The sequence below is a fragment of the Mytilus californianus genome, unplaced genomic scaffold (genome assembly GCF_021869535.1).
Source record: "Mytilus californianus isolate M0D057914Y unplaced genomic scaffold, xbMytCali1.0.p SCAF_6, whole genome shotgun sequence".
Classification (NCBI taxonomy): Eukaryota; Metazoa; Mollusca; class Bivalvia; order Mytilida; family Mytilidae; genus Mytilus; species Mytilus californianus.
The window spans coordinates 8,248,071-8,275,350 of record NW_026262712.1 but is presented as its reverse complement, the minus strand read 5'-3'; the positions used below and the strand labels follow the sequence as shown (position 1 = coordinate 8,275,350).

The 27,280-nt window shown below is 32.4% G+C and overlaps 1 protein-coding gene across 1 annotated transcript; it reads left to right on the top strand.

Annotated features, from left to right (window-relative positions):
- Positions 1 to 1,705: 1,705 nt before the first annotated feature.
- LOC127706907 (vitellogenin receptor-like) lies at positions 1,706 to 26,786 on the top strand. Its single transcript, XM_052211639.1, has 5 exons — positions 1,706 to 1,873; positions 7,276 to 7,450; positions 12,360 to 12,572; positions 23,203 to 23,315; positions 26,249 to 26,786. Exons 1-5 carry the CDS (start codon positions 1,813 to 1,815, stop codon positions 26,512 to 26,514), a joined length of 828 nt encoding a protein of 275 aa, XP_052067599.1. The 5' UTR covers positions 1,706 to 1,812; the 3' UTR covers positions 26,515 to 26,786.
- The last annotated feature ends 494 nt before the right edge of the window (positions 26,787 to 27,280 follow it).

The following is a 27,280-nucleotide window of genomic DNA, read 5'->3' as shown; positions in this document are numbered from 1 at the left end:
TTGAACGGACTGAAAACAAACAAACGGAATTCTGTTTGAAAGTATGAAAAAGTGTTAACGTTTTTCTCTCGCTGTATATTCAGTTGATTAAGTCTTGATCATACCAAAATGACCGTTTCGTACTTAAATCTTGCTTCGAGACGTAACTGAAACCAAATGTTACTCGGATATATGTACACTGCTATATAATCAGGACATTGGAGCTCCGTACAAGCTACATACGTGTTTGTCAAGAACTTTATTGATACTAAAACACTGATGTAAAGTTGAAGGCTATGCACAAGTTATAGTGACAGTTTCGCTCATGGTAGTAAACCCCCATGCTAAATAATAAATCTAGAAGTACATGTAAATGTTTGCGTTCGTTGTAGATCACAATTTCAATAAACGGATACAACTAGTTTCTTTTCCAGATTAGATTTTACTTTTTCAATTAGTTTATTTTGCTTTGACGATAGGTTGCATGAATGAGAACTGTTCTTCGAAGGTTTGCTTTAAGTGGAATGCTTTTTTATCCCAAAAGATACACCTTGTATTAGTAAACTAAACTAATACATGATCATAGAACAATATCAACGGTACCACTTTTCTGCACCAGTTGCGCTTTTCGACAATTCGTCTCTTCAGTGATGCTCGAGGCCAAAATATTTGGAAATCAAAAACTTGTTATTAAGAGCTATAATCCAAAAAGGACAAGAAGTATAACCAAAGCCGGACAAGGAATCAGAGCTTTGCATGAGGGAGATATATTCCTTAATTTATAATAATTTCTAAATTTGAAAAAGCAAATTTTAATAACAAAAAATCCGTATTTTCATGCCAGGACCGAAATACTGGCTACTGGGCTGGTGATACCCTTGGGTACAGTCCACCAGCAGAGGCATCAAACGGTGATAGTAACCCTGTTTCTCTAATAAATACAGTAAAACAGAATTTGTTGTGTAGTCTAATATTCCAAAATAATATTCTAGAAGAGGTAAATGCCCGCTTCTCCAAACCTGAATCAATGTCTTCATATCCACATGAACTCTTATGAAATTGGATTTCTACTGAATTTGTACGACGAATATTTATACCTTTATTTTGTGAGTCGGACTAATTGAGTCCCTTCGGAATACATGTTCGTGTTAAGCTTTAATTATAAACACAGTTAAAAATAGAGATGAACTTGAAACTGCAAAAATGGTCAGGTAGATCTACAAATAAGTCACGTGCTGAAATTGTCAGTCGCCACCAAAGACTATTTATACTTATGTTTAGCCTTTTTACTAGGGACAATTATTAATACAGAGAAATTATAAAACACAAATATGAACTCATCCTGTTCAGTAGTCCCTTTATATATTTGAAATCAGTCAAAATCATAAACCATATACAGTTAAATCGTGATCCATATCGTATGGAAGCCTGTTTAAATCCTTTATATATGAATGCAAAAAAAAAAAAAAAGAAATAAAAAGCAATAACGACCAGTAAGTAAATGCGATATGTACTCATTGCGTATATTCAGCCAAAATTAGAGCCCAAATTTTAAAATGTCTTTAATGTTTGAATTTCAACTTAAATACAGTCTGAATTTTTAATAAAGTTGTTCAACACAATGCAGTATCTTTGATAGTTATCTTGCGTTGACTTACAATAAAAACTTGACGAAAAAGGTTTGTAACAAGTGGTAATTGATATACCGGAAAAAATACACCCGAAAGAAAAGACTGCTTACATTAACACAATTGAGTTGATATAAAAACCGATTATTTTCACTGTAACAGCTTCAGTTAAATAAAGTTTGTGGAAATCCTGGTACCAATAGACATGGAAGTAAAAGTCTTGTTGTGTATGTGTCTTTTACTTCATTGCACACTACATAAATCATGTAAGTATAATTGTGTAATGTATTATATACGCAAGCTCTACAGAAATTAAGGAAAAAATTGTAAGAGTTCTGCCTATTTTAGTTTCTCTTATAAAATATTGACAAAAGATTCTGAATCAGCGCGTTGGAACACAATCAACCATTTTTTTTATGTTTTGTTTACCATTTTGTAGCTCGACATTTGAAATAACGATACAAAATTGCGTCGTTAGTTTGTATCGGTTTGTTTTCATTGGATTTCACGAGTTTCTTTTTTTTGTCGCTGTCACTAACTTTAAACAAGAATACATCAACTGAATCACTAAGTATTCCCATCTTTTGTTGTTTTCAAATTTCGTTCATTTGATTTGCGTTCATTTTGTATTTCGTTTAATGTTCATGACTGGAATATTTCAAATCGTTTCATATACACATTTCGTATCTTAAAACCATTACATCACGCGTAATGTTCTTCGCCATTTTTGGTTACAAATACTTTGATTGCTTAAAGATACACTATGATATCAAGTCTTTCATTACATTATTTAGTTCAGATAAAAAACCGAAATATTTGCGTTCTTATCAATTGACTAATCTATCATGCATATAAGTAATATTTTGTTGTTGCCTTCCCGAAACTTTTATCTCAAGTGTCTTTGATTGGATCAGTTTTAGAATGCCGTATGCTCTTGTAACAAATGTCAGTGGCGGATCCAGAGATTTTTATAAGGTGTGAGGGGTCACTGACTGTAATAAGAGGGGGCCGCTACAGTCAGGCTTCAGTGATTCCCTATATAATCAAACAAATGTTTTTCAACGAAAGGACCCCCAGGCCCCACTGAATCCGCCTATGAGTGTCATAATTTATTTTTATTATCTTTATGTTAGCGATAATCCTCCTTTTATCCCAAATTTTCTAATAGCCGTTTATAAAACATCTGTACCGACTCCAGTATCTACACTGACTGAAAAAATGGAGGGACCGTATCAAAATATAGAAATATACTGAATGAATGACCTCGTAATACTCATTCAAGCTCAGGGAAAATTACCGTTTTGCAATGGGCCCGATTAGGGGAACATCAACATATATATACATTCCGACAACAGAGCCGTAACAGCAATATTTTTTCCGATCACCGTCATATTTAACCCTTTAGGCGATATATGCTACATATTTTCTCGGTTTCCTTGGACACCTGATCGAAGCTATACAGTTTATACAAATTCAAGAAATAGGTCAGAAATTAGCATTTCTTTTTCACTTTTTTTTGCTAGCATCTATATCATTTATTCAAATCGGTATCCTATAACTATGCCATACATACGACATCAAATCGCTTGACCACCTGCAAATCTAAAGGGAAACTACAAAAATTCATTAAACTTTTAACTGAAATTGTATTATGGTATTATTTTAGAACATTTGACTGTGCTGTGGTCATTTTTTTGTATTCCTGTGTTTCATTTTTACGTATGTGCTTTGTCTATATGTCATTTTGTTTTTTCTTTTTACATATTTGTTTGCTTTTATGGCGATTATCTCAATCGCCATAAAAGCAAATAAATATGTAACAAAGAAACACAATTTTGACTGCTGTTTCCCTTTTGACATTTTTACCTATTTTATCTGTTTGTTTTGTTCGCACATTGTTGTCGATATAATGGAATTTTATGCGACTGTCATATAAGTGAGAGGTTTTGCCAGCTTTAAAACCAGGTTCAATCCACGATTTTCTACATAAGGAAATGCCTGTACCAAGTAAGGAATATGACAGTTATTTTCCGTTCGTTCGATGTGTTTGAGCTATTGATTTTGTCAATTGTTAATGGAATTTCCGTTTTGAATTTTCCTTGGAGTTCGGTATTATTGTTGTTTTACTGTTTGGTGGTTTGAAGTGCTATACATCAATATTGACACTGCTGAGACTACCAATGAACAAGTTATCTGCCGTTATTGATATCTGTGTAGAATAAGTTTATCAGCTTTTCTCCTAAATGAAGTTTCATATCATATACATATTTATACTTTTTTTTAAACTCTATAAACATGCTTTCAGTAAACGTTTCTGTCTCCATTTAAATTTCTACTAATTGACACAGTCTACTCTCTTGTAAGTACAATATGAAGATCGGTCAGTTAGCAGCTACTAAACAGAGAGAAAAAAGAAACAAGTCATTCAAAATGAATATTTCATTCTACATTTAAATGTTAATAAAAATATATTATATTCATGGCTGAGGTCATTGTATACGGGATGTATAAAGACACACCCACGTTCATTTTGATCTATAAAGAGGTTAAACTTCTAACTATCCTACTGCCTGTTGATACATTTATTTTTGGCATTGCACAAGTCATGTCTTCTTTGACTGTCCATGACGTTAAAATATTAAATCCCTGGGATGTGTTTTAGTTAATTTTAGTCTCTGATGCATGATTTTGCATTATTAATTGTTTTTGGCTTTTAACTAGCTGTCAGTAACTCTCAAATCGTACTTTCTTGTTCATTTGACCTGTTGATACTAATTGTAATGCTTTTTTGTTACTTAATGTTATTCAGGTTTATATCTGGTCTATGTACCAGCTTTGATAAGTGTTTGGTATTACTATAAATTTTCACTTCGTACTATGAACATTAAAATTATTTATTTTGTAAAAATATTTCCTTTTTATATTTGAACTGTACACGTATACCTAACAATAAAATTATTTTCATTTACCTGTGTTTAAAGTAATTGTAAATGGCTGATATTTTTGTTCGAGCATATTGTTTTTCTTCAATTGGTTAACATTTCATAGCGGTATAACATGTTACTTTTTTTTTTCTTCCCTTAGTTTATTTATTTTGTATTTACATTGTATCATAGGTCAAATTTATTTGTTCAGTGTATGTTCACTGGTGTTAATATGTCCTTTGATTGAGTTAAGCCATTTCAGTTGATATTTTATAGTGTGTCTGTCTATGTTGGGATGTTACACTATTGTTTCAGAAAAAGGGTGAAGGTTTGGTACCATTAAAACGTTTCAACCCGCTGCAATTGTTTGCACCTGTCCTTAGTCAGGAATCTGATGTTCAGTAGTTGTCGTTTGTTGATGTGGTTTATAAGTGTTTCTCTTTTCTCGTTTTTATATAGATTAGACCGTTGGTTTTCCCGTTTGAATGGTTTTACACTAGTAATTTTTGGGGCCCTTTATAGCTTGCTGTTCGGTGTGAGCCAAGGCGCCGTGTTGAAGACCGTACTTTGACCTATAATGGTTTACTTTTATAAATTTTGACTTGGATGGAGAGTTGTCTCATTGGCACTCATACCACATCTTCTTAGACACTTTATATCTACTTGACATGACCCCCGTCTCGCATTTTCATAGGAGACTACAAATAAAAGCTCCCTGATTTTTTTACCACCTGAGATCATCCCAGCATGCTATACAATGTGACGCGGTTTCAGATTCATCTTTCATCAGCTCACTGTTAATTGAATGCTTGAATAAATATATATTACGGTTATACATACTGGCCATATTTACAATTTCAATCGCATTTTCTTCAGAAGTACGACTATTGGCCTTTTGTAATGTGCTTTCACGCGACGTGTTAACATGGTTTACTGTTTAAAGCATATTTAAATGCCCTTTGTCTTCAAATTACAACCCTAGGAGTAAACTTCCTCAGCTGTATTTAGCAAATCTTTTATGAAATTTATTTCCCCAATGCTCCTCAACTTTGTACTTCATTTGTGTTTTTTAACCTTTTTGATTCGTGTTTCACTAGTAAGTCGTTTGTAAACGAAACGCGCGTCAGATGCACAAATTTTAATCAAGGTATATATGATTAGTTTATTTCCTGTTTAACTAATGCTACAAACGGTGTTTCAACGAAAATGACCGAAGAAGACTTTAGTTGCAATGACTATTTTTAGATAACTTTGTGTATTCCGTTATTATGATTATTAATCCTTTATCACAATGTTTATATTTGTAAATGAAATTAAAAAGTTAAGATTACATTGTTGACAATAAAACTTAATCGTCTCATCTTGCAATAGTATTAAAACATTTGACTTTTCTACACTTTACACAAGTATTCCCCGTTCCAAACTAAAAGACAAATTGAAAGAGTTGGTGTTGCTTTGTTTCATAAAAAAGAATGGGGAACGTAGATACGTATCTTGTCTTGGGGAGGGATAAATCCTACTTTCTAAAGAATCACTCTGATCCAAAAAAAAAAATTCTCTGAAACTGACATTATCAAGATGCTTGATTCTTGATTGACAACATATTTGTTACGTTTGGAGGACGTGTTTTTCAACAGACTGTCGGTATTCCAATGGGAACCAATTGTGCTCCTCTTCTTGCCGACTTGTTTCTTTATTATTATGAGGCTAACTTCATACAGGAACTTCTTAGGAAGAAAGATAAGAAGTTAGCAATATCCTTTAAGTTTACTTTCCGCTATATAGATGATGTTCTCTCACTAAATAATTCAAAATTTTGTGACTATGTTGAACGCATCTATCCCATCGAACTAGAGATAAAGGATACAACAGATACAGTTAAGTCTGCCTCATATCTTGACTTACATCTAGAAATTGACAATGAGGGTCGGTTGAAAACCAAACTTTACGACAAAAGAGATGATTTCAGCTTCCCAATTGTGAACTTTCCATTTCTATGTAGTAACATTCCAGCAGCGCCTGCATACGGAGTATATATCTCCCAATTGATACGATATTCCCGGGCTTGTATTTCCTATCATGATTTCCTTGATAGAGGGTTGCTGCTCACAAAGAAACTATTAAATCAAGAGTTCCAAATGGTGAAGTTGGAAATCATCCCTTCGTAAATTTTACGGACGCTGTCACGAGTTGGTTGACCGTTATGGAATAACCGTTTCACAGATGATATCGGATATGTTCCTTATGTCGTAATTACAATCCACTTCCTTTTTCACCACGAATGTGACCTACCGAATTAGACTATTTACCGGATTTGTAATAACATGAGCAACACGAGGGGTGCCACATGTGGAGCAAGATTTGATTACCCTCCCGGAGCACCTGAGATCACCCCCAGTTTTTGGTGGGGTTCGTGTTGCTTAGTATTTAGTTTTCTATGTTGTGTCTTGTTTGTCTATTTATTTTTTAGCCATGAAGTTGTCAGTTAATTTTCGATCTATGAGTTTGACTGTCCTTCTGGTATCTTTTCCCCCTCTTTTAGTTAGTTTGTTTTAAATGTCTACATACATGCATATTTGACTGCCTTCTTTTCTAAATATTATGTCATTTTAATCATTTAAAGAAGTACAACGGGCACAAACTAATGAATATTGTAGGCTATTTGCATGATTTTACACATATACAATCTTGGTGTTTTGTTATTTAGAATATAGTGAATGAAATAATCTGATCATTGTTTTCAGCTTTCCATGGACAACTTTTGTTTTCAAATAGCACTTCAATAATGGAATTGGATGTTGATACACTCAAAATGGCTGTATTGGTTGCGTATGAAACAAGTTATGTGTATGACATGGCCTACCATAACAAATACCTTTATTTCCAATTGCGAAGATCTGACTACAATGCCATTACGCGGTATGTAAACAATTATCACCTAATATAATAAAAAAAGTTGAGCTAAAATGATTACAAGAAACAGATCATTATCGGTTGTATGACGGTGAATGTATAATTAAAATTATATAATTACATACAAAACAAAACAACAATCCTACCAAATAATAATAGACTTCGGTAAGGTGATTACTACGGACAACACCTACGAGTACCTCAACACAGACACAAGGTTAAGATTAGGTTTCAACATTTTAAGATTGCAATCTTGTTAATACTGCTTAAGATTTTAAACAAAAAGCTAGAACATTAACTTGATTTTAGTCAGTGTTGAGATTTCAGCTGTCTGATATCAACATGATCAATACATATTTTTTTTCGAAATTTTTAAAAATCTGTTCATATAGAATTATTAGTTTCACATATTGCTGTCAAGTGAAAATTTAATGGTAAATCTAGACAAATTGTTTATATTTTAGTAGTTTCAGTTGGGAGGATGGCGTTTGTGAAGTAACTAAACTTTTCGACAATGTAACAAGACCATCTTTAGTTTATCTTTTGTTATGTGTGATTCATTTGTCATATGCTTAAGACTTTATTATAGTAGCTAGTAAATTGACCTCAGATGAAATATAGTATTAAAAGAACTTGTTGAAAAAGGTATAAACAATGAACTCCAAGGTAAATTAAAAAATTGGGAAGACCATAAAAACTGCCAAAATAAAACGTTATACTTTATCAACTAACAGAATGTATGGAAAACATCTGTCATAATCCTGACTTGCTATAGGCGTTTTCCGAAACAAAAGAGTTGGTTTAACCTGGTTCACCAGGTAGCTAAACCTCTTTATTGTATGACAGTTGTTCGTACATGCTGTTAAAGCTCTCCTCATAAAAAAAAAAATAATTCACGAAAAGACATGCATATTTCTAAACTAAATTAATGCATAGGCACTGGTGGTTTTCAGAACAACTACATAACGTTTAGAAAATGGTATACTCAATACGTACTAATGTTTCAATTCAACATAAAAAATGTTTTTGTTGCTGTTTAAGAAAACGGGTACGAATATGCCTCTTGACAGAATACGTAGGCTTTTTTATATATGCTTTTTTCAAGTTGTTATAAATCGATTTTTTGATAATGCCTCATTCTACTTATTACGCTCTTTGTCTATTCGAAGATGTAACATATAACATTTATTTCCCATCGTACAACGAGGCATCTCAATTAAAAGAGGTTAAAATCCTAAACGTAAGACGTAGCTTTGCCTTGCTATTAATACGGCGGTTACCTGTGCCAAAATCACATAATTTTCCGAGCTGCGAGATGTCTAATTCGTTTTTAGTTTTAAATCGGTGACGACGACCACTACTTTTAGACTCTGTAAACTTTAAAATTGTTTTATAAACATTTTAAATAACTTATTGTTGTTGGTTAGAAACAACCTATTTTATCGTTGTCCTCTGTTTAGGCTATATTTAAAAAAACGCGTTTACTATTGTGGGAAACACACAGATTGTCACACAATCAATGGTGGATCGAACGTGCTTACTCGACAATTTTTTTCGTCATTAAAAAATTTAGATAAATATTTTACCTCTGTTCTAGATTCATAGAGGAATAAGTAAAAACGCACTTCAAAATGATAAATTGATGGAATTTGTTTAATTTATTATTATGATATACTCATTGTATAGAAAATTTGCCCTAACGTTTAGTAAATAATGCATAATTGCATAATGTTAAACACAATACGGATTTCAATAAATGACTTATTGCTTGTTGCAAAAACGATTTCTTTCAGAAAACAAGGTTTTTTGAATCCTAAAATACTTGAATTTGTGCTGCTTTATTTGAACAAAAATAATAGCAATTGTTGTATATAAAATAATTGAATTTAATGAGGCCACTGGCGTACGTTGTTTTTGTTTATACTTTGTAATCTATTAGTATTGTAATTCAAATGTGTCTACCGATGCTTACACACATAAGGAACGCTTCTGTTAGTTTAGAAGAATTATTATCACGTGCTTTTAATTCTTAAATGTGTAAAGCACATCAAACTTTCTTACTCGTAATACTAAAAACTTGATTGCAGCATCTGTGTAACTATCGTTCTGACTATCAGTTTCCTGACTTAAGACAGGCGCAAACAAATGCAGAGGGTTTAAACTTTTAAATAGGTACACACCTTCACCCTTACCTGAAACAATAGTGTAACATCACAACAAAGAAAGACACACTATAAAATTTCAATTGAAAATGGATAATGTATATACTTATGAGATGGTGTGGATTGAATATAACCTAGTTTGGTGTGATGGTTATTTTGCGTAACAACATTGACCATTGGATTAACAATGTTTTTGAAATTCCTCACATAATTTTTGACACCTGTAGCATTTAGATGAATTCCATCTACGTAATCGGTTCTACGCATGTCGTCAAAAGTGACTAGTTTAAGACATCTAAGATCTTTCAATGAAATGTTAAGTTGACATCTTTTGATTTCGAATTCTTTGTTTTTTAAATTATCATTATAAAAGCGTGGTAAAATTTGACCTTATACTACTTCTAAATCTGGATAAGTGTTCATAGTAAGATTTACTAGTGCTTCATATACCTTTATTACGTTATTAACTTCACATTCATGCAGATCATTTGACCGAACCTGTAACATAATCACTGATGTGTCCCTGTGAATTTTCCTAATTTTGACATATTCTTTAGCATCATTAACATCACTGAGGTGTGAGGGTTGTTATTCTTGTATTTCTGTTTCTGGATATGTATCTCCCATCAAGATCTTTCACTATTGATGTTCCCACTATCCAGATTTTTTTCATTTTGAGTCATATTTTGTGTCCCTTGTTGTTTGTTATTTCTTTCGATTCTCACTTCCTTATCTTCACATTTTCACATGATGTTTCTACATGCTTTGTTCTGTCAGATGTATTAGTCAATTTAATGTGGTCTCTTGATAGATCATCTTCTGTTTGTTGATATTTTACAGATCTTATATTTTGTCTTACTTCAATTATTTGTGTTCGAATATTTTCGTTTTCTTTCAAAATATGTGTTCCAATGTCATTTTCTTGAATTTGATTTATTCTGTTCACTTCTCTCATTTCCTTAACCTCTTTTGTAATTCAGGTATTTTTCTGCTAGTTTAAGCTCAACTGAGTGCATAGTATCTGTTATTGCTTTAAGCTCATTCATCATTTGATTTAATGAAACATCACATCCACACGTAATTTTCATATCATTCTGTTTATAAGCTGAGCTAGCTTTACTCATTTGGTTATTTTTTCTATTCTTATTTTTTTTAACATTTACGGGTTTGGTTGGTGGTTCCGTGTTTGTCTCCTCTAACTGTACAGCTTCCAATCAGCTTGCATCAGTCAGCGATTCATTACATTCGTCCTTCATCTTGTCACAAATTTCTTTAAGGAAGTTCACATTTTGACTATTCTGTCTTTTTGTACCCCAGAATTGTTTCCCTTTTCATTCATAATTTTTTCCACAGTGACTTTTAAACTTTCATACTCGTAGTCAAACCATTTTTGGAATTCCCCCCCCCCCCCCCCTGTATTAACATTATATTTGAAGTGTAAAATAAACTTATAACATATAGTTTTGTTCCGTCAATCTTGACATCTACGGTTGATTTCATTAAATATTTTTCCATGAAAATGTTTTCTTCTTATCTTTTACAGTTATAATGCTCAATTTATTGTCAAAATTATTCCATTTAATAATAATGTTTTGCTCATCACCTACTTTTTATAGTATCTATTCAGAAATATACTACTCCATATTAATATTGAGAATTTATCTAATTTCATCGTGTGCTGGTTATTGCCCTGCGTGTTGAAAGAGGGAGGGAGTGAACTGTTAGCCATTGCTTTAGTATATGGATCATGCACGGTTTTCAGTTTATAAACAGATTTAGTAATATTATAAAGACATTATCTTCATGAATTCCTTGTATTTTTGTTTACTTTTCAGTCATATATTTCACTGTTCATGCCATCATATTTTTGCCCTTGGCGCTGCCATTTTACCGGAAAAGATTAGAATCATTTGTATTCCTCTCTGCATATGAACAATGTTGCTCTTTATTTCAAATATAGTCCTCCAGATATGAATAACACATTTTCTTCAATATCATCCACATTAAAACTGTGTTCTTAAGTATGAGAAATTGAAATAACAGTTTGGAAGATACAATGTATACAATAGTTATTGAAAAACCGGTCATTATCGTGATATATTGACTGCCCAAAGGACAGTGGTATTCACTAAGACAGCGATAATGACTGAGCCGTTCTTCAATAACTATGATGTTTATTTCATTGAGGAGCCATGTTTTTTAAAATTCTCATAAATTCAAATTGTTCAAAACAAACTCGAGTTATTGTACGATTTCTATAGGAAAGAGTGAAGACCAGTCATAGTGATAACTATAAGTCACTACCATTCATTTAAATAATTTTTTTCAGTATATGAAAACAAACTAAAGTTTTCTATAATTTTATGATTAACAAAAGCATAGAGTAAACAATCAAACAACTTCAATATAAAATTACAGGAAAATGTTTTATTAAAGGGACATCTCTCTTAACAGAGAAACCACGCCCCATCGGTTATTTACATGTAAAAGTCTGTTAACGACAGGTTTTCCGGTCCGTTTTTTTCTGTTAAAGACCGATAGAAATTATTACTGAAGAATAAAGAGTGTCATTTGGCCATGTTATCTAATAAGAGAAGCCAATTCTTAACCGATATGAAATAATGTGATTTAGTTTTCCTCAATCGATGATTATAAAGTTTGGAAACTTCAATATCTTAGGTCAATGTTAGGTTGAACAGGTTCAAAATAAAAAAAGAAATATTCATTTTCATAAGCTTGCTTATTTTATATAGATTTCAGTATCCTTCAAAGAACCAAGCATTACAAACAGTTGTCCAGACAGGTGTAAATACAAAAGGATTAGCAATTGATTCAGCCAACAATCATCTGTACTGGAGTGATAACGATAATTACACAGTCTCAAGATGCAATCTAGACGGAACTCATGTAACTGTATTAACTACTTTAACCCATCCATTTGTGATACGACTTGATGTTACAAACAGGTATTACGTTATGTTTTTGAAATTAAACAAGACATGTATATTGTTTTATAAACCGAACTGTACAATTGTTTCGCAGTAATTTTTTTTCTCAAGAAAACAATGGTAACCGTATTCTTAACTATGTGTTTTAATGATTAAATCTATGCTTTTCATGTTATGTCATCAAACCATTTTAAACTATTCGCCTAGGCGATATATATATATGTTGAATATGACGGCTGCTTCTTAACAATAACCATCCAACCTTTACAGTTATTACTTGCCTCATTATAGGTATATGCATAGTTAAAATGGTATGGTTTTTTTTCCTTCAAAATATGACTATTGTCGAAGTCCACGAGTCAAAACATGGGACACTTTCATGTTTATGAAAATAGGAACAACGACAATGTATTGATGGCATTGGGAAAATCGATCCAATAAGAAATTAAAAGTTGATATAATGTAAGAGTAGTACAATATCAATAACATACTATTATAGGTAAATTATTGTCCAAAATTAGACAAATTAATCATCTTCATCGGTCACACGGTTATTAGGAAATTTGTTTTGTTTACTACATTGAATTGATTTAGATAAACTATAGCAGTTGTGGCCAGGTTTAAGGTAAACAGGTAGGATAGTTCTAAATTAAGGTCTAAATATAAGAGTATGTCAAATGAAGCACTTCAAACTAGTAGTATAAATATAACAGATCAGACAAAATTAGAAATTGGCTCGAGTAACTATTACTTAGTCTGTGATATACATGCATATCTGTGTACAAAACGAGGGTTCATGCAGAGTAGGTCTATAATAAGTGATGAGGACAACCGAATAAGTTTATGAGTAAAAAAGATCAATTCATAACATTATCCCATTTGCAATGTCCCCCTTATCAACAATGGAGGTAAAAGTAATTACCATAACCACAGTTAAAGACATCCATAGATGCATAATTAGTATGGACCATTCGGCAAAATAATTTTTCTACTAATGTGCCCTATGACAAATAAATTTTAGGATTGTTTTGTGTACATATATATGTATACGTATAACTAGAAAGGGGGTAATATTTTATCTTAAGGCGAGGTTTTCGTTTGCTGAAGAAAACAACAATTTAAAAAAAAAATGAATGATTTTCGTAAAACAATGTCCAGAACTGATTACGTATCATTAATACTTCAGTCCAGGATCTTAATTACCAAGTTATTCATTTTAATACTATGAACATGATGAACAGGTGTTTTTTGGTGATACCCCCCAATATTGACTTAAACATGTAAACATGTAAATACGCAAATATGTCATGTCTACTTAGGACGGCAAAACAGCATTTTCTAGCAAGGTGGTTAGTATTAAACTATTTAAAAGGCATTGTCAGTTTTTTTTTATGTATTAATGTTTTCAAAATTAAGTTGAAAAATAACTTAAACTTAAAACTTTCAAATAATTTGTTTCTTGTGAAGTACAATTATTAATTATGATGATTGCATATATTGAATTAGGTAATAACATTTTATCTTGCATATGTGATTGAGCACATTAGGATTTACTTGAGTAAAATATAATAAACGGTTAGAATGATTAGAACAAGTACAGGTCAATGTACGGCCTTTTGGTGAATCTATGAATGGGATATGGTATTTACACCCTTGTTTACATCGGTTTTAACTTGCGAAAGGAAGTTATATGTGTGTATGAAGCAAACAATATTCAAGTTTAAAACTGATATTATCTAATATTCTAAATCATAGTTTTAGTTATGTTCAATAATAACGAAGAGAAAAAGCAATACTTGCCAAAATAGATTAACAAGGAAAGCTTACTTGATTTGAACTTTTAACAAATGGGGTGCCTTTAATTAAGTATAGTTCATTAGTTTTTCAAACAATTCTGTTTGGCAGTTGTTTAATTCAGGAAAATATCAGTGCCAAATAGTCTGAATTAAGACTGAACAGATCTTTAATTGACGGAAGCGAATTGTCTGAGCAATACTGATACTACCGGATTGGATAAATAAAGGCAACAGTAGTATACTATCATATACAAGAGAAGATGTGGTATTATTGCCAATGAGACACAAGTGACACAGAAATAAACAACTATAGGTCACGTACGGCCTTCAACAATGAGCAAAGCCCATACCCTACAGTCAGCTATAAAAGGCTCCAAAATGACAATGTAAAACAATTCAAACAAGAAAACCAACGGCCTTATTTATGTACAAAAAATGAACGAAAAACAAATATGTAACACATAAACAAACGACAACCACTGAATTACAGGCTCCTGACTTGGGACAGGCACATACATACAGAATGTGGCGGGGTTAAACATGTTAGCGGGATCCCAACCCTCCCCCTAACCTGGGACAGTGGTGTAACAGTACAACATAAGAACGAACTATAAAATTCAGTTGAAAGAGGCTTAACTCATCAGATGGTTAAAAATACAAATGCTACAAATACAAGTGGACGTGGACGGGTACTTGTACATCCGAACAACAAAAAGACACTAAGTACAGATCTGAGAGTACTCGCAGTTATTGACAGCTAGTTCAAAGCCACTAACAACTAATAAAAAAAATCATGCATTTAAGACTAAATTACCAATCCGTACACATCCAACATCCAATGGATTTAGTGTAAAGACGTCATAAACAGTCAGAGAAAAACATGACCTTGTGCAATGCCAAAATACAGGTATCGACAGATTGTAGATCCATGGATGTGTATATGTACATAACAATAATATTCAGTTTGCTTTTAATTTACTGATAACAAAACCAATATCAGTACCAATAAAAACAAAATTTAATGATCTAATTACAGTGTTGAATTGGTAACCTTTTAGAATAAGTTTATTTAAAGGATCGATAAGTTTACCAGGATCGTTTCTAAATTTCCGGGCACGGTAAACATCATTGCCGTATATATAAGTCTGAAATTTGACTGAAATACTGAACTTGATTTACCACTTTATTAATCATTCTTTTAAGATCAGTTGAAATCAAAATGGCCGTCATAGCTCTTTGATGTGTGTATGTTATAATATCTATCCAGTTCTATGGCTATTGGGTGACGTTTTTATTGAAAGTTTCCTAGCAATCAAGTGCATATTGATAAAATAACGTATTTTTTTTAATTTATGTCTGTCTTATAAGTAGAATAAAAACCAGTAACGGAAAAATTTATCGACCACCACAAATTTGGCCGTCTGTTGATAAAACCAGTCGTGTGTAAATTTTATTCTGATACTTCATTTATAAATTGATCCAAGGGTTTTGTAGCTATCAGTTTGACTTACAGTACATTACTTGGTTTTGCCTTTTATGAAAAATAAATAATCCGTAACTTATACTACAACTGCATATGACTTTTCCCGTAAACAGTAGCTTTTTTCATCTTTTTATCTTTTAATCTTGAAATGATATATAGATTATGAGTACATTGCTTAATGACACGAAAATCTTCTTATTAGGGATAATTAAAAAAAAATTATCTTTCATGAAAACCATTTCTAACTGCCTCACCTAATATCCTTTATAATAAATGAAATATTTTGAATCTCCAATAGTTTCAGATATAATGATCCATCAGGCGAAACTGAAATTCACAGCACCTCCCAGTTTTTTCCCTTCATTATTCACCGGGAATCGCCATTTATAATGAAAAGCTTTCACGTTATGTAATACACATAGCCTAATATTGAGCATCTCGAATAATTACCTTTGTCTATGTTACAGCTGCATATAGCTGCGAAACCTCATCTAGTATGGTCTTTATCATATTTGTTGACAATTTACGAACCATATAATCCGTACATGTAGCAGCTCTATGATCCGCAAATTGTCAAAAAATATTATAAGCACCATAAGAGCTAAGGTTGCAAACTTACCATGACCATATCTTGATATTGATTGAATCGATTTCCCCTGTCATTGTGATATACCCATTTCCTCAAAGCCCATCATTAAATAGCACAACACTAGATATAATGGCAGCATAATCCCTGTAAAAATGAAATGACACATTGAAATAAACAAAAAGTGCTACTGGTATTATAAAAACACAGTTTCAACTTGATAATAGTATCTACAACGTGATTTATTTTAGCACCTATTTGATGAAAGTCGTATTGCAGCCCTTATTCTGAAGTATATTTAAGCAAATAACTAACAGAACACAAAGCTACACGAGATGTTAACCTGGCATCAATATATCATCCTCGGTATGGGTTTTGCTCATTTTTGAAGGACGTTTATTGACCTTTAGTTAGTCATTTCTATTTCATTTGGTCTTTGGTGGAGAGTTGTTTCATTGGCAATAAAGCCACATCTGCTTATTTTGATAGCTGCGACAAATACACCTAGCTAAGATAACAAATAATTGATTTACCAATATACTGACGGTGAAGTTGAAGAATGTCCTTATAATATACTGTTTGCCTACTGTACATTAAACGATTATCTACAAGGTTAACAGTAACTCCCTTGGCATCCATTAACATATATTTGTGTGTTGGCTAATTTAGGAAATACATAATTGTATGCAGAGTCCATTGTTACATCACGTAAACTTCATATATTTTGTAAATCCCTGCGCAGACTCAAAATTTATTAACATAACGACTTGTTTTCTAATAGTGTTGATGGATTACCTTAAGCAGAAGGTAACGTTTTCAGAGAAACGCGAAGTTACAGGTGTTTGTAAGAGAAACCAACTGACCATGACCTCATTTTGATCAGATGTTGATCAGATGTTTTTGATATATCGGAATATAGCTTCGTTGAGGGTAAGACCATCATTTAACTATAATACCGTTATATTTGATTAAGCAAGACAGACATGTCACAATGTCAGCATGCATATTAATTTCATATATGTCCACAATGTGAAAAAGAAATGTAAAAAAATATTGGCAACATACCATTGTACATCGAAAACATGAACATTCTAAACAGTTATAAATTCACCACTGTTAACAAATTTGTGAGTAGTGTTTATATGTACTTGTTTTTCTTAGTGTTAATATGTTGAGTCATCGCCTTTTTTTAGTAATTTCTACAGTCTGTTCTTTCAGTGTGCTGTTACACCACTGTTTTAAGTTAAGGGAGAGTTGACCTCCCTTTTGCCTGTTTAACTGCGCCACGCTCTTTATTTGCCGGTACCAAGTCAGTCCCATTGAATCAGTAGTTGTCGTTGACTGCTGTCTATCATATTTTGTTTCCGTTCATCGTTTTGTGCTTTGCTCTTCTCGTTTGAATTGTTTTAAATTATGTCATGTTGGACCCTTTTATAGCGTATTGTAAGGTATGGATTTTGTTGACAGCCGTATGGTGACTATTTGTGCTGAAATATACATCATTTGGTCTCAGCTGGATAGTTTTCTCATTGGAAATCAAAGCACACATTTTTTTTTACATATAAATTTTTAAAAGCGTTTTGGATTGTGACCAATTTGGTCATAGCATTTGGCGAATAATGATGATTTATTGAACAATAAAGAAAGTGAAGTAAGAAATGCACTTCTATGACATTAATAACTCAATGCTGTTTATTTCGCAAGCAATGCTTACGTACACACCTCTGTATGTTCTAGCTAAGCTTCAAACAAGAGTAATGAAAAAGTACATAGTCACTTGGATGAAGAGTTGTCTCATTGGCACTCATTCCACATCTTCTTATATATGGTCTGGCGCAAATATAAAATTTCAATCCAGGTATCTATGATGAGTTTAATTAGACTCAGATCGACGTCCAGTCTCTTATCGACGTCCGTTTCTCAAATCGACGTCCGAATCTAACGTCACATTCTCAAATCTCGACGTCTAATGTAACGTAATGAATCACAAAAACGACGTCCGATTGATGACGAAACTCTCATCGCGATGTCTAATTTCATGCAATTATTAATTTTCTAAATGATGAAATAATTCTTTCATGCCATGCTTTATGCTCATTTTAACATGGGTAGGCATTATATTTGTCAATATCGTTATACCGAGCGTAGGCAAGGTGTAAAATGTTGACAAATATAATGCCTACCCATGTTAAAATTGGCATAGAACATGGCACGATAGAACTTTTTCGATGCTAATAGAAAAGATTAGAACTGTTGTACATCGAAGCGGACCTACAATAGGCGTTCATAAGGCATCCATTTTGATTTGATAAAGCCAAAACTTTATAGAAAATCAACCGTTTAACGATAAGAAAATGAACAGATACGTGTAAACTTAGATTAAATTTAGAATAATTTAATTAAATTTACTTGCTAGCAACACGAATACAAATGTCTATTTTGATTTCCGGCGTTGGTCAACACACGACTGACGTTACAATTTCAATTGTGATGTCAATCACGTGCAGCCCATGTTTTATTGTAATTAGAACATGGCTTTGTTTCCAAAGCGAAAGAAGAACGTCATATTAGAATTGATCTTTGTTGATATTATCTGTCTCGTTTCGTAAAAGACAAAGATAATCGAAATATATCTAGAGGACAGTATACAGACTCAAACAATAGAAACAATCAAAACGTATAGCCAATTGTTGAATTAAAGAGAATTATTTTTTGGACTTATCTTTTTCAAAAACTTTCTGAGTTTTAGGTTCAACCCACACTTTAATAAAGTTGTGATTTCATAAAAGTACATAAAACGGACGTCGATTAGAGAAGCCAAAAATTGGACGTCGATTTGAGAACAACAAAAAAAGACGTCGATTAAAGAAGCATAAATTTGGCCGTCGATTTGGAATGTTATTTTATTGTGACGTCAGATTTGGACGTCGATTTGAGGAACGGACGTCGATCTGAGTCTTACATATATGTAGCGAAAGATTCTCTTAGATAAGTAGCCCGCATTCTGTACATTGTTGCAGGTTACCAGAACTGAAACAGATAAACCTGCCACAAGGAGTTTTCATATATTGGACACAAGTTCACTCTAAGTGAATAAAAAGATAAAAAAATCGTATGTGCACCAATTGAACCATTACTTTAAAGTACAACTTTAGAAGAATCAAAATTATTTTCGCCATCTTACAAAATTTGTAATAAGGTCACACTAGTTATCTTCCTTAAATGTAATAAATAACACCACTGCTACTGATACAGAAATGTAAATAGCCTGATCGCTGGTTCTTTTCTGTTTGTATAATATCACGTTGATATTGCGACATTTTTCCGATTCGGGCAATACTGATTAAAAAAATATCTTCAAAAAAACAAAGGGCGAACTAAATCATGTAAATTGATTTCAGTATATCATAAATAAGTAAACGCATGACATTACGAAGAATCATCATCTTATTGCAATAGTTTTACATGAATTCGATTATTGAACGAACATGTCATTATGCAAAACTTAAAAAACTATTTTTGAATTAAATGGATCTTAAAGATGATTACTGATCTTTCTTCATTCATCCCAGCTCTTTTGTTCTACCAGGGGTGATCCGGCTAAGATAACCCTAGCTTCAGTTGCGTTGTTCTGCATGCTTTCCTTTGTTCTGTTACATTTTGGCGGGAATGTCAAATCCATAATAAAACTGAGAAATATTTTTACGGAAAAGACTAACTATCAAAGTTTGTGTAGAAAAAATCCAGTGTCTATGCTGGGAATCGAATTCTAGACCTTTAGAATATAGACCCACGAGTCAGACCCCTGCACCAGGACGACTGGATACAAACACTCTTTTAATTCAACATATATAAACATTGTGTTAGGGGCTCATAAAGAATATATACTATATAGTAATATATAAAGTATATTATAATGATTGCGTGGCGTTCTAAACTAGATATTATGAAGCGTAAATGGTTTTTTTTATCTAATCTAGAACAGCTGGGATGCAAAATAGTTATCCCATTCTTACACTGACACACCGCGTCCTCATGGGATAACTATTACAACCAGTATACCTGTTAAGCCTTAAGTATAATTGACAGGTTATATTTAGCTCTTTGTCGTTTGTATACGGTTGATGATTTTTAAAATATGTTTACCTCGCGTATCCCTTAAGACATGTTAATTGTCAATGTTAAGTTAATATTAGTTCAGTCAGATATCAGTGGTAATAAATGCATGTTTTACTTGGCCTTTAAACAGTTTTTTCTATAAAAGAAAAAAAAGTGAATGATCCCTATGAAACATAATGTTGTGTAATATTGCCATTTTTGATATTTAATTAAACCAAGCATGTACATCCCACATTTAATAATATTAAATTATTCTCAAATCACAAATTATTTAATGATTCCCACTACTTTGTTTCAAAATAACAAGCTTTTTTTTTAACAGACTGTTATACATTGATAAATACCAGAACTAAAAAACACAAACAAGAAAGGTCCGTGTCCTTGTTTTAGAGTAACAAGCTATTGACCATTTGGCAGGAAATAATTAGGTCTTTCCACTTTTCTGTGGAAAGACTTATTGATTTTGTTCTGATTATTATTTTTTTCTTCTTCCGCCACATTTTTTTCTTACGGTGTTTAGTGGTTTCGCAAGATGTCGCTTAGATTTTTTGCGTATAATATCGAACAGTTATTGCGCTTTTAAAACTGACCCTGTTTAACCGAACACTTTTTTTTGTAAGAGTTATCTCACCAAACACTGTTTTTCTTGTTTGTGCATCTCCTTCGCAACCGTTAAATATTACAACAAAATTATTTCACTAATTTGCTCGTTATATCCTCAGGATCTTAAGAATAATTTTGACGGAAGCGGTCCGGAGACATCATATGAGAGTTAACTCTTATTTCCCCTTCTGTATTTAAAATAAGTGAAATGTAATTGTAACTGGTAAACCATGAGTGATAGAGACCTAGGGTCTTTTGAATTGAGGTCCTAGGTCCACCAAAAAGAAAATGGAGTCAAGGTCAAAGGTCAAGGTCAGATTCTGAATTTTTTATTTTGGCTTAATATTGCTTCTTTTCAGAAACCGTATAAGATATCGACAAAATATTTCTACTTAACTGATATTTGCGACATGTCGTAACATACATATTTTGGTTAAAAGGGTGCGTTGACATTTGATCGGAGTTTCGTCTCCTCTAATACTCAAAATAAGCTGTATTGGGATAGAACAAGTTTCTCTTGCATAGTGGAGACTAAGGGTTATTTGATTGTAAGTCCTTGCTTTATGACCTTGAAATTTAGTTCAAGGTCAAAGGTAAAAATTGACGTTCTAGATTTTGACCTTTGCTGTAGTTCATATTTATACATGATAAAGCCTTGAAATCTTTTGCATTAGGTTAGTAGACATATGACCTTGAAAATGTCAACCAGAAGTGACCTTTTTTGAAACTGGAACTAGCAATTTATCTCCCTTATTTAAAGCAAAAGTATATCGAAACTATATATTTTTAGAATCAGAGTAAAGAGAGCTAATATTTGAAACCGGAAGTGACTCTGATTTAACCGGAAGTGGCTTTTTATCTCCCTTAATCAAGGAAAAAGGTGCCTCAAACATTGTTTTTTTCAAAATCAGTGTGTGATAAGCTATCATTTAAGCCCAGACATACTTTTTTATATCAAAATTTTCTTATCTTAAGTGAATTTGAGTGAAAAGACCTTCAATTGTTCTCTGAATGTAATTAGCTCTAGATTTTTTCATACATTGAACATTTGTACATTCTTATCTTTTAAAAACCATGAAAAAAACTAGGATTTTATAAAATTTTCAAATATGGTTTAAGGTGTCTGTAAAACTTAAGCCCCTTTCAGTAATATTTTAATAATCTTTTCAAGTAACATTTAAAATTTACAGCCTTCTATCCTAGTCACACCATTATGCACAACCTAAATATTGGTGTATTGTAGTTGTATTCTCGTGCATGAAATGTTCAATGGACCTAAGTTGACAACAATCAATCAATCGTGAAAAAAATTTGTATTATGTTAAAAATTTAACGGACCAATAAAGTTTTATTTTATCATGTATCTCATTTATTAATAGTCGCCTCTCTCTTAATTATTTATTATAGGATTAAACGACTTTTTAAAGGAATTTATTGGTGTATAATTCTTATATGATTTGCATATTAGGGAATACGTTTATATGACTTTTTTTTGTTTGTGAGTGAATTGCTCGAGTTTATACACCAATACATTCCTTTAAAAATGCGTTTAATCCTTGTAATTCTTTAAAATTGGAGATACGGAATTTGATTTCTCCACTCGTAACCTCTATCGCACGTAAATTATAAATTTGTGGAATTGACCTGGCGCATGAATATATTTTTAAGTTAACGCAAAAAAAAAAAAAAAAATGCTCCATAAAATTTTCTATCGGGAAAAAATAGACTAAAAAAATATCTAATATTCTTTCAAATAAATGTTTTCTGTTTATTATTTGATTTGACGATGAACGGGAAGTAAAAATACATATTTTTAACGTCGAGCCGGTTTGTGTTATTATCGCCGCCATCTTGTTTGCATTGGTTACAACAAGTAGTTCTGTCAACGTCGACTATCGAAAAATAAACTAACGTCAAGATCCACTACCACCACCTATATTAACATAATCCCTAATATGAAAATCATATAAGACTTATGAATAAATAAACATCACATACATATGCAAACTGAACCTGAAACTGAAATTGCCTTAAGTTGTCATGCTTTCATTTTTCTTTCAGGTGGATGTATATAGTTGAAAGCGTCTCAGGTATATTGAAGTCTAGATTCGATTTAGCTAATCAACAAACGATCGTCAACTTTACATCTAAACCTGTTTATTGCATGGACATAGGTACGTGTTCTTTAGTTATTGTTGATGTATTTGTTCCTAAAATTGTCACAATTTAGTATTTTGCTCATTATACGATGCTGTATATTCATATATGATCATTCAAAATGTATATCTATCTGCATTATTATGGTAACACATGGGTAATGAAACTGTGTACCAACACTTGACATACAAGCCTTCTTATGTGGGAAAAACAAGCAAACAGGTGTGATGTTACACTATTGTTGTGATGTTACACTATTGTTTCAGATAAGGGCAAATGTTTGGTACCATTAAAACGTTTAAACCCGCTGCAATTGTTTGCACCTGTCCTAAGTCAGGATACTGTTCAGTAGTTGTCGTTTGTTGATAAGTGTTTCTCCTTTCTCGTTTTTTATATAGATTAGACCGTTGTTTTTTCCCGTTTGAATGGTTTTACACTAGTAATTTTTGGGGCCCTTTATAGCTTGCTGTTCAATGTGAGCCAAGGCTCCGTGTTGAAGACCGTACGTTGACTTATAATGGTTTACTTCTATAAATTTTGACTTGGATGGAGAGTTGTCTCATTGGCATTCATACCACATCTTCTTATATCTAAGGACATAAGAGGACAGTACAGATGTTTTTGATGAACAACTTTGCCATTGATGTTGCATTTGAATTGTGTAGGGAGATACCATTACGAGCAGTTAACTAATATGACCACACATAACCAAAATAATGTCTGAGGGTTTCTGAAAAAGAAATAACATATTTAATTAATTGGATTCTAAGGGTGCTGTCAACTTAACTGATAACACAAATCGCTTCTCAATTAGAACACACATTTTCAATAACTCATGGAACGTTATTTGTATATTAAGATATCTAGAATTATAAAACTGTATGTAGATCTGACGTTTATGCTCGAATTGAAAAGAAAAAAAAATGGAAAAACATCATATACAAGAAACTATCAATATTGCAGAAAATACACTGCGCAGAAAAACAATGTCTAAATTTTTATATTCGTACGTTATAAATACAGGTGTTTAGATATGATATAACATTGTCCAAAATGCGGCCCTAACAAATTTTTCATGCCAATTTGTACATGCGCAAGAGTATGATTCTTCATTACTATATTCATGATATTTAATGATCGTATGCACCAAAATTGTATTAATCACCGCATCAAGTAGGCAATAAAGCAACTTTACATGTTTTCACACGTTGAACATTAACCTATTTGGAGAATTTTTAGCGTATTACCTTTAATAGAGCAGAAGAAGTGTTGAGCTCATTAACAGGAAAACATTAAGAGTCTTTAGTCCTCAGTCTAAATCATTGGCTTGATGTACATATCATGTATAATGAAGGTCTGGCAAATGCGGTCATAATCTTTTTCATGGGATTTCTTTTTGAGCATTTGAGAACTTTGTAAAGTTGAGTAGAATAAACTTAAGAAATATGATTAAATCAGTAATATAATCTTAGCAAATAACGTATTAACAACGTCAAAACAGATTGCTTGTTAGTGTACTTTTTTTTAATAGAAAATACATAAGAACTATAATTAAGATAATAATGCATGGTCAGCAAGAAGAGTACAAGTGAACTGAACATTTGACAGTTTGAAGACAATTTCCTTTTAAGCTATTAATGGAGAGTTCATTTACGGTAGACATTATAGTTTATTGAAATGTGCAGTTTCTTGAAAAAAATATGTTTCTTTGTTTGACCGGGTACTTGAGACAATTAATTAAACGCGTCGTTTTTTTTTTATATGAGCGATCAAGATTTCATACTATGGAATTAGAAATACAAGAAACGGAGATGTATGTTTGTTGTTGTCAGAATCTATTTGTCTATGAGGCCATGATTTTCTGGTTCTGACACAGATGTTAGGTTCATAGACCGTACTTCAGTGATAAATACAGACTAATACACAACTTAACCAGTTCATGTGTCACTGTTTAGTTCACATGTATGGAACAGGGAAGGAGCTTGATGATTATACTCAGATTCTATTTAACTAAATTCTTAAACATGTTAAAAAAATCAGGCTCTGTACCTATCTGAGCGCTTATATGGAAGATATAAGATATTCAGATCTGTTTTTTTGAATATGTTTTAGTCACAGAAAACCATGTCAAATTTGTATACACTTGTAAATGAATTTTATTCTGGAGCGGTCATTTTGATCTTACCGTCATTTGAAAAGTCTGAACTATAAATTGTTAAGTCCTGTTAAGTCTTTCAGTCAAACTGCGGAAAAATCACAACTTTTCAGACAATTCTTTTGCACTCATTTCAGTACTTTTCAGAAATTTTAATACTGCTCAGTATTTTTTAAGACAATTCAGTACGTTGTTGATGTGAATAGGTAAATTACAACTACTAAACTGTTTGAACATAGGCTAAACAGATCTTGATTTACTGCGAGCAAATGGTCTGAACAGTACTGAATATACCGTAGTGGTTAAGTATGAAAGAACTGAAAGACTGAAAATTACATAATAATGTATTATTCAGTCTTTTTAGAGCCGTTCAGGTCAAAATGACCGTTTCGGATCAAAGTTGGTTTGCTAGTGATACGATCGGACATAATCAACGAGCATCGTATATTACTGATTTGGAGATATTCCCTAAACGTCACTTGTCAGACTTTCTGCAGTGCTTTGGTCTTGGTGTTCAAAAACTTTGTTTTTACGGCTAAGTATATTCCTGGTACTTAACAATTGCAATACTGATCAGATGTTTTTACTAACAAGTGTAGAAATTGAAGAAAACGAAATGAAAGCATTTTTAAACATTTCCTTGTACGTGACTTTGATATGTTCGCTTCTAAGTTCATCTGAGTTTTTCAACCGTGAAGTTTAAACCATGTTTTTTTTTATAACCACAATACTCTCATATGTCATTGATATAAAAATGAATTATAATTATCCCCCATTTGTTTGCAAATATTGCAGATACTGATGAACAAAGACTGTATTGGATTGGTCGCAATGGTGACATCAAATCAACTAAGGACGATGGTTCTGATGTTAAAACAATCCTATCAACAAATAATATAGGCGAACACTATGCTATCGCTGTCTTTGGTAGTTACATATACTATTCGTATCTCACTCAGCTGTTAATGGTATCTAAAACACCATTATCCATGCCGACTGTTCTGTATACAGATACAAGCTGGATTGACTGCATATTTGTGTTTAATCAGTCAAGTAAGTAAACAGTAAAATTAAAAATTGAAATGGGGAATGTGTCAAAGAGACAACAATCCGACCAAGAGCAGAAAACAGCCCAAGGCCACAAATGGGTCTTCAACACAGCAAGAAAATCCCGCACCCGAAGGCGGGCTTCAACTGGACAATAAACAAAAATGTGCACTAGTTCAGTAAAAAAAAACAACTCCGAAACATATAAATGAACTAAAATAAATAAAAAAAAACAAAAAACAAAACATATAAGACCAACAAAGGCCAGAGGCTCCTGACTTGGGACAGGCGCAAAAAAATGCAGCGGGATTAAACATGTTCTGTGAGATATCAATCCTCCCCCTTTACCTCTAGCCAATGTAGAATAACCAAACACACAGCAATACGCACAGTAAAACTCAGTTTAAAAAAAGTCCGAGTCCGATGTCAGAATAGGTAACAGAAGACACTAAAATGGCAATGATACATGAATTAACAAAGGACTACTAGCATTTATTGACATGCCAGCTCCAGATCTCAATTAAGCTGATTGACAAATTGTGTATTCATAACATGAAAACGAAGCACAGTTCCTCCCGTTAGGGGTTTAGTATCATACCATCATAAAGTAAGTAAACAGTCATTTATTACAACAATAAACATTTTAAGATGACGACAGCACATTTTCACTAATGTGTATAGTATTTACTATTACAAGCATGCAACCATGATTTGTCAACTACGACCAATGAACGATAATTTCAAAATACACAAAACACACTATGTGAAACACCATTCACG

Coding starts and splice junctions, on each gene's coding strand:
- LOC127706907 (XM_052211639.1), top strand. CDS start 1,813: ATGGAAGTAAAAGTCTTGTTGTGTATGTGTCTTTTACTTCATTGCACA. Junction 1,874..7,275: donor TTGCACACTACATAAATCAT/GTAAGTATAATT, acceptor CATTGTTTTCAG/CTTTCCATGGACAACTTTTG. Junction 12,573..23,202: donor CGACTTGATGTTACAAACAG/GTATTACGTTAT, acceptor TTTTTCTTTCAG/GTGGATGTATATAGTTGAAA.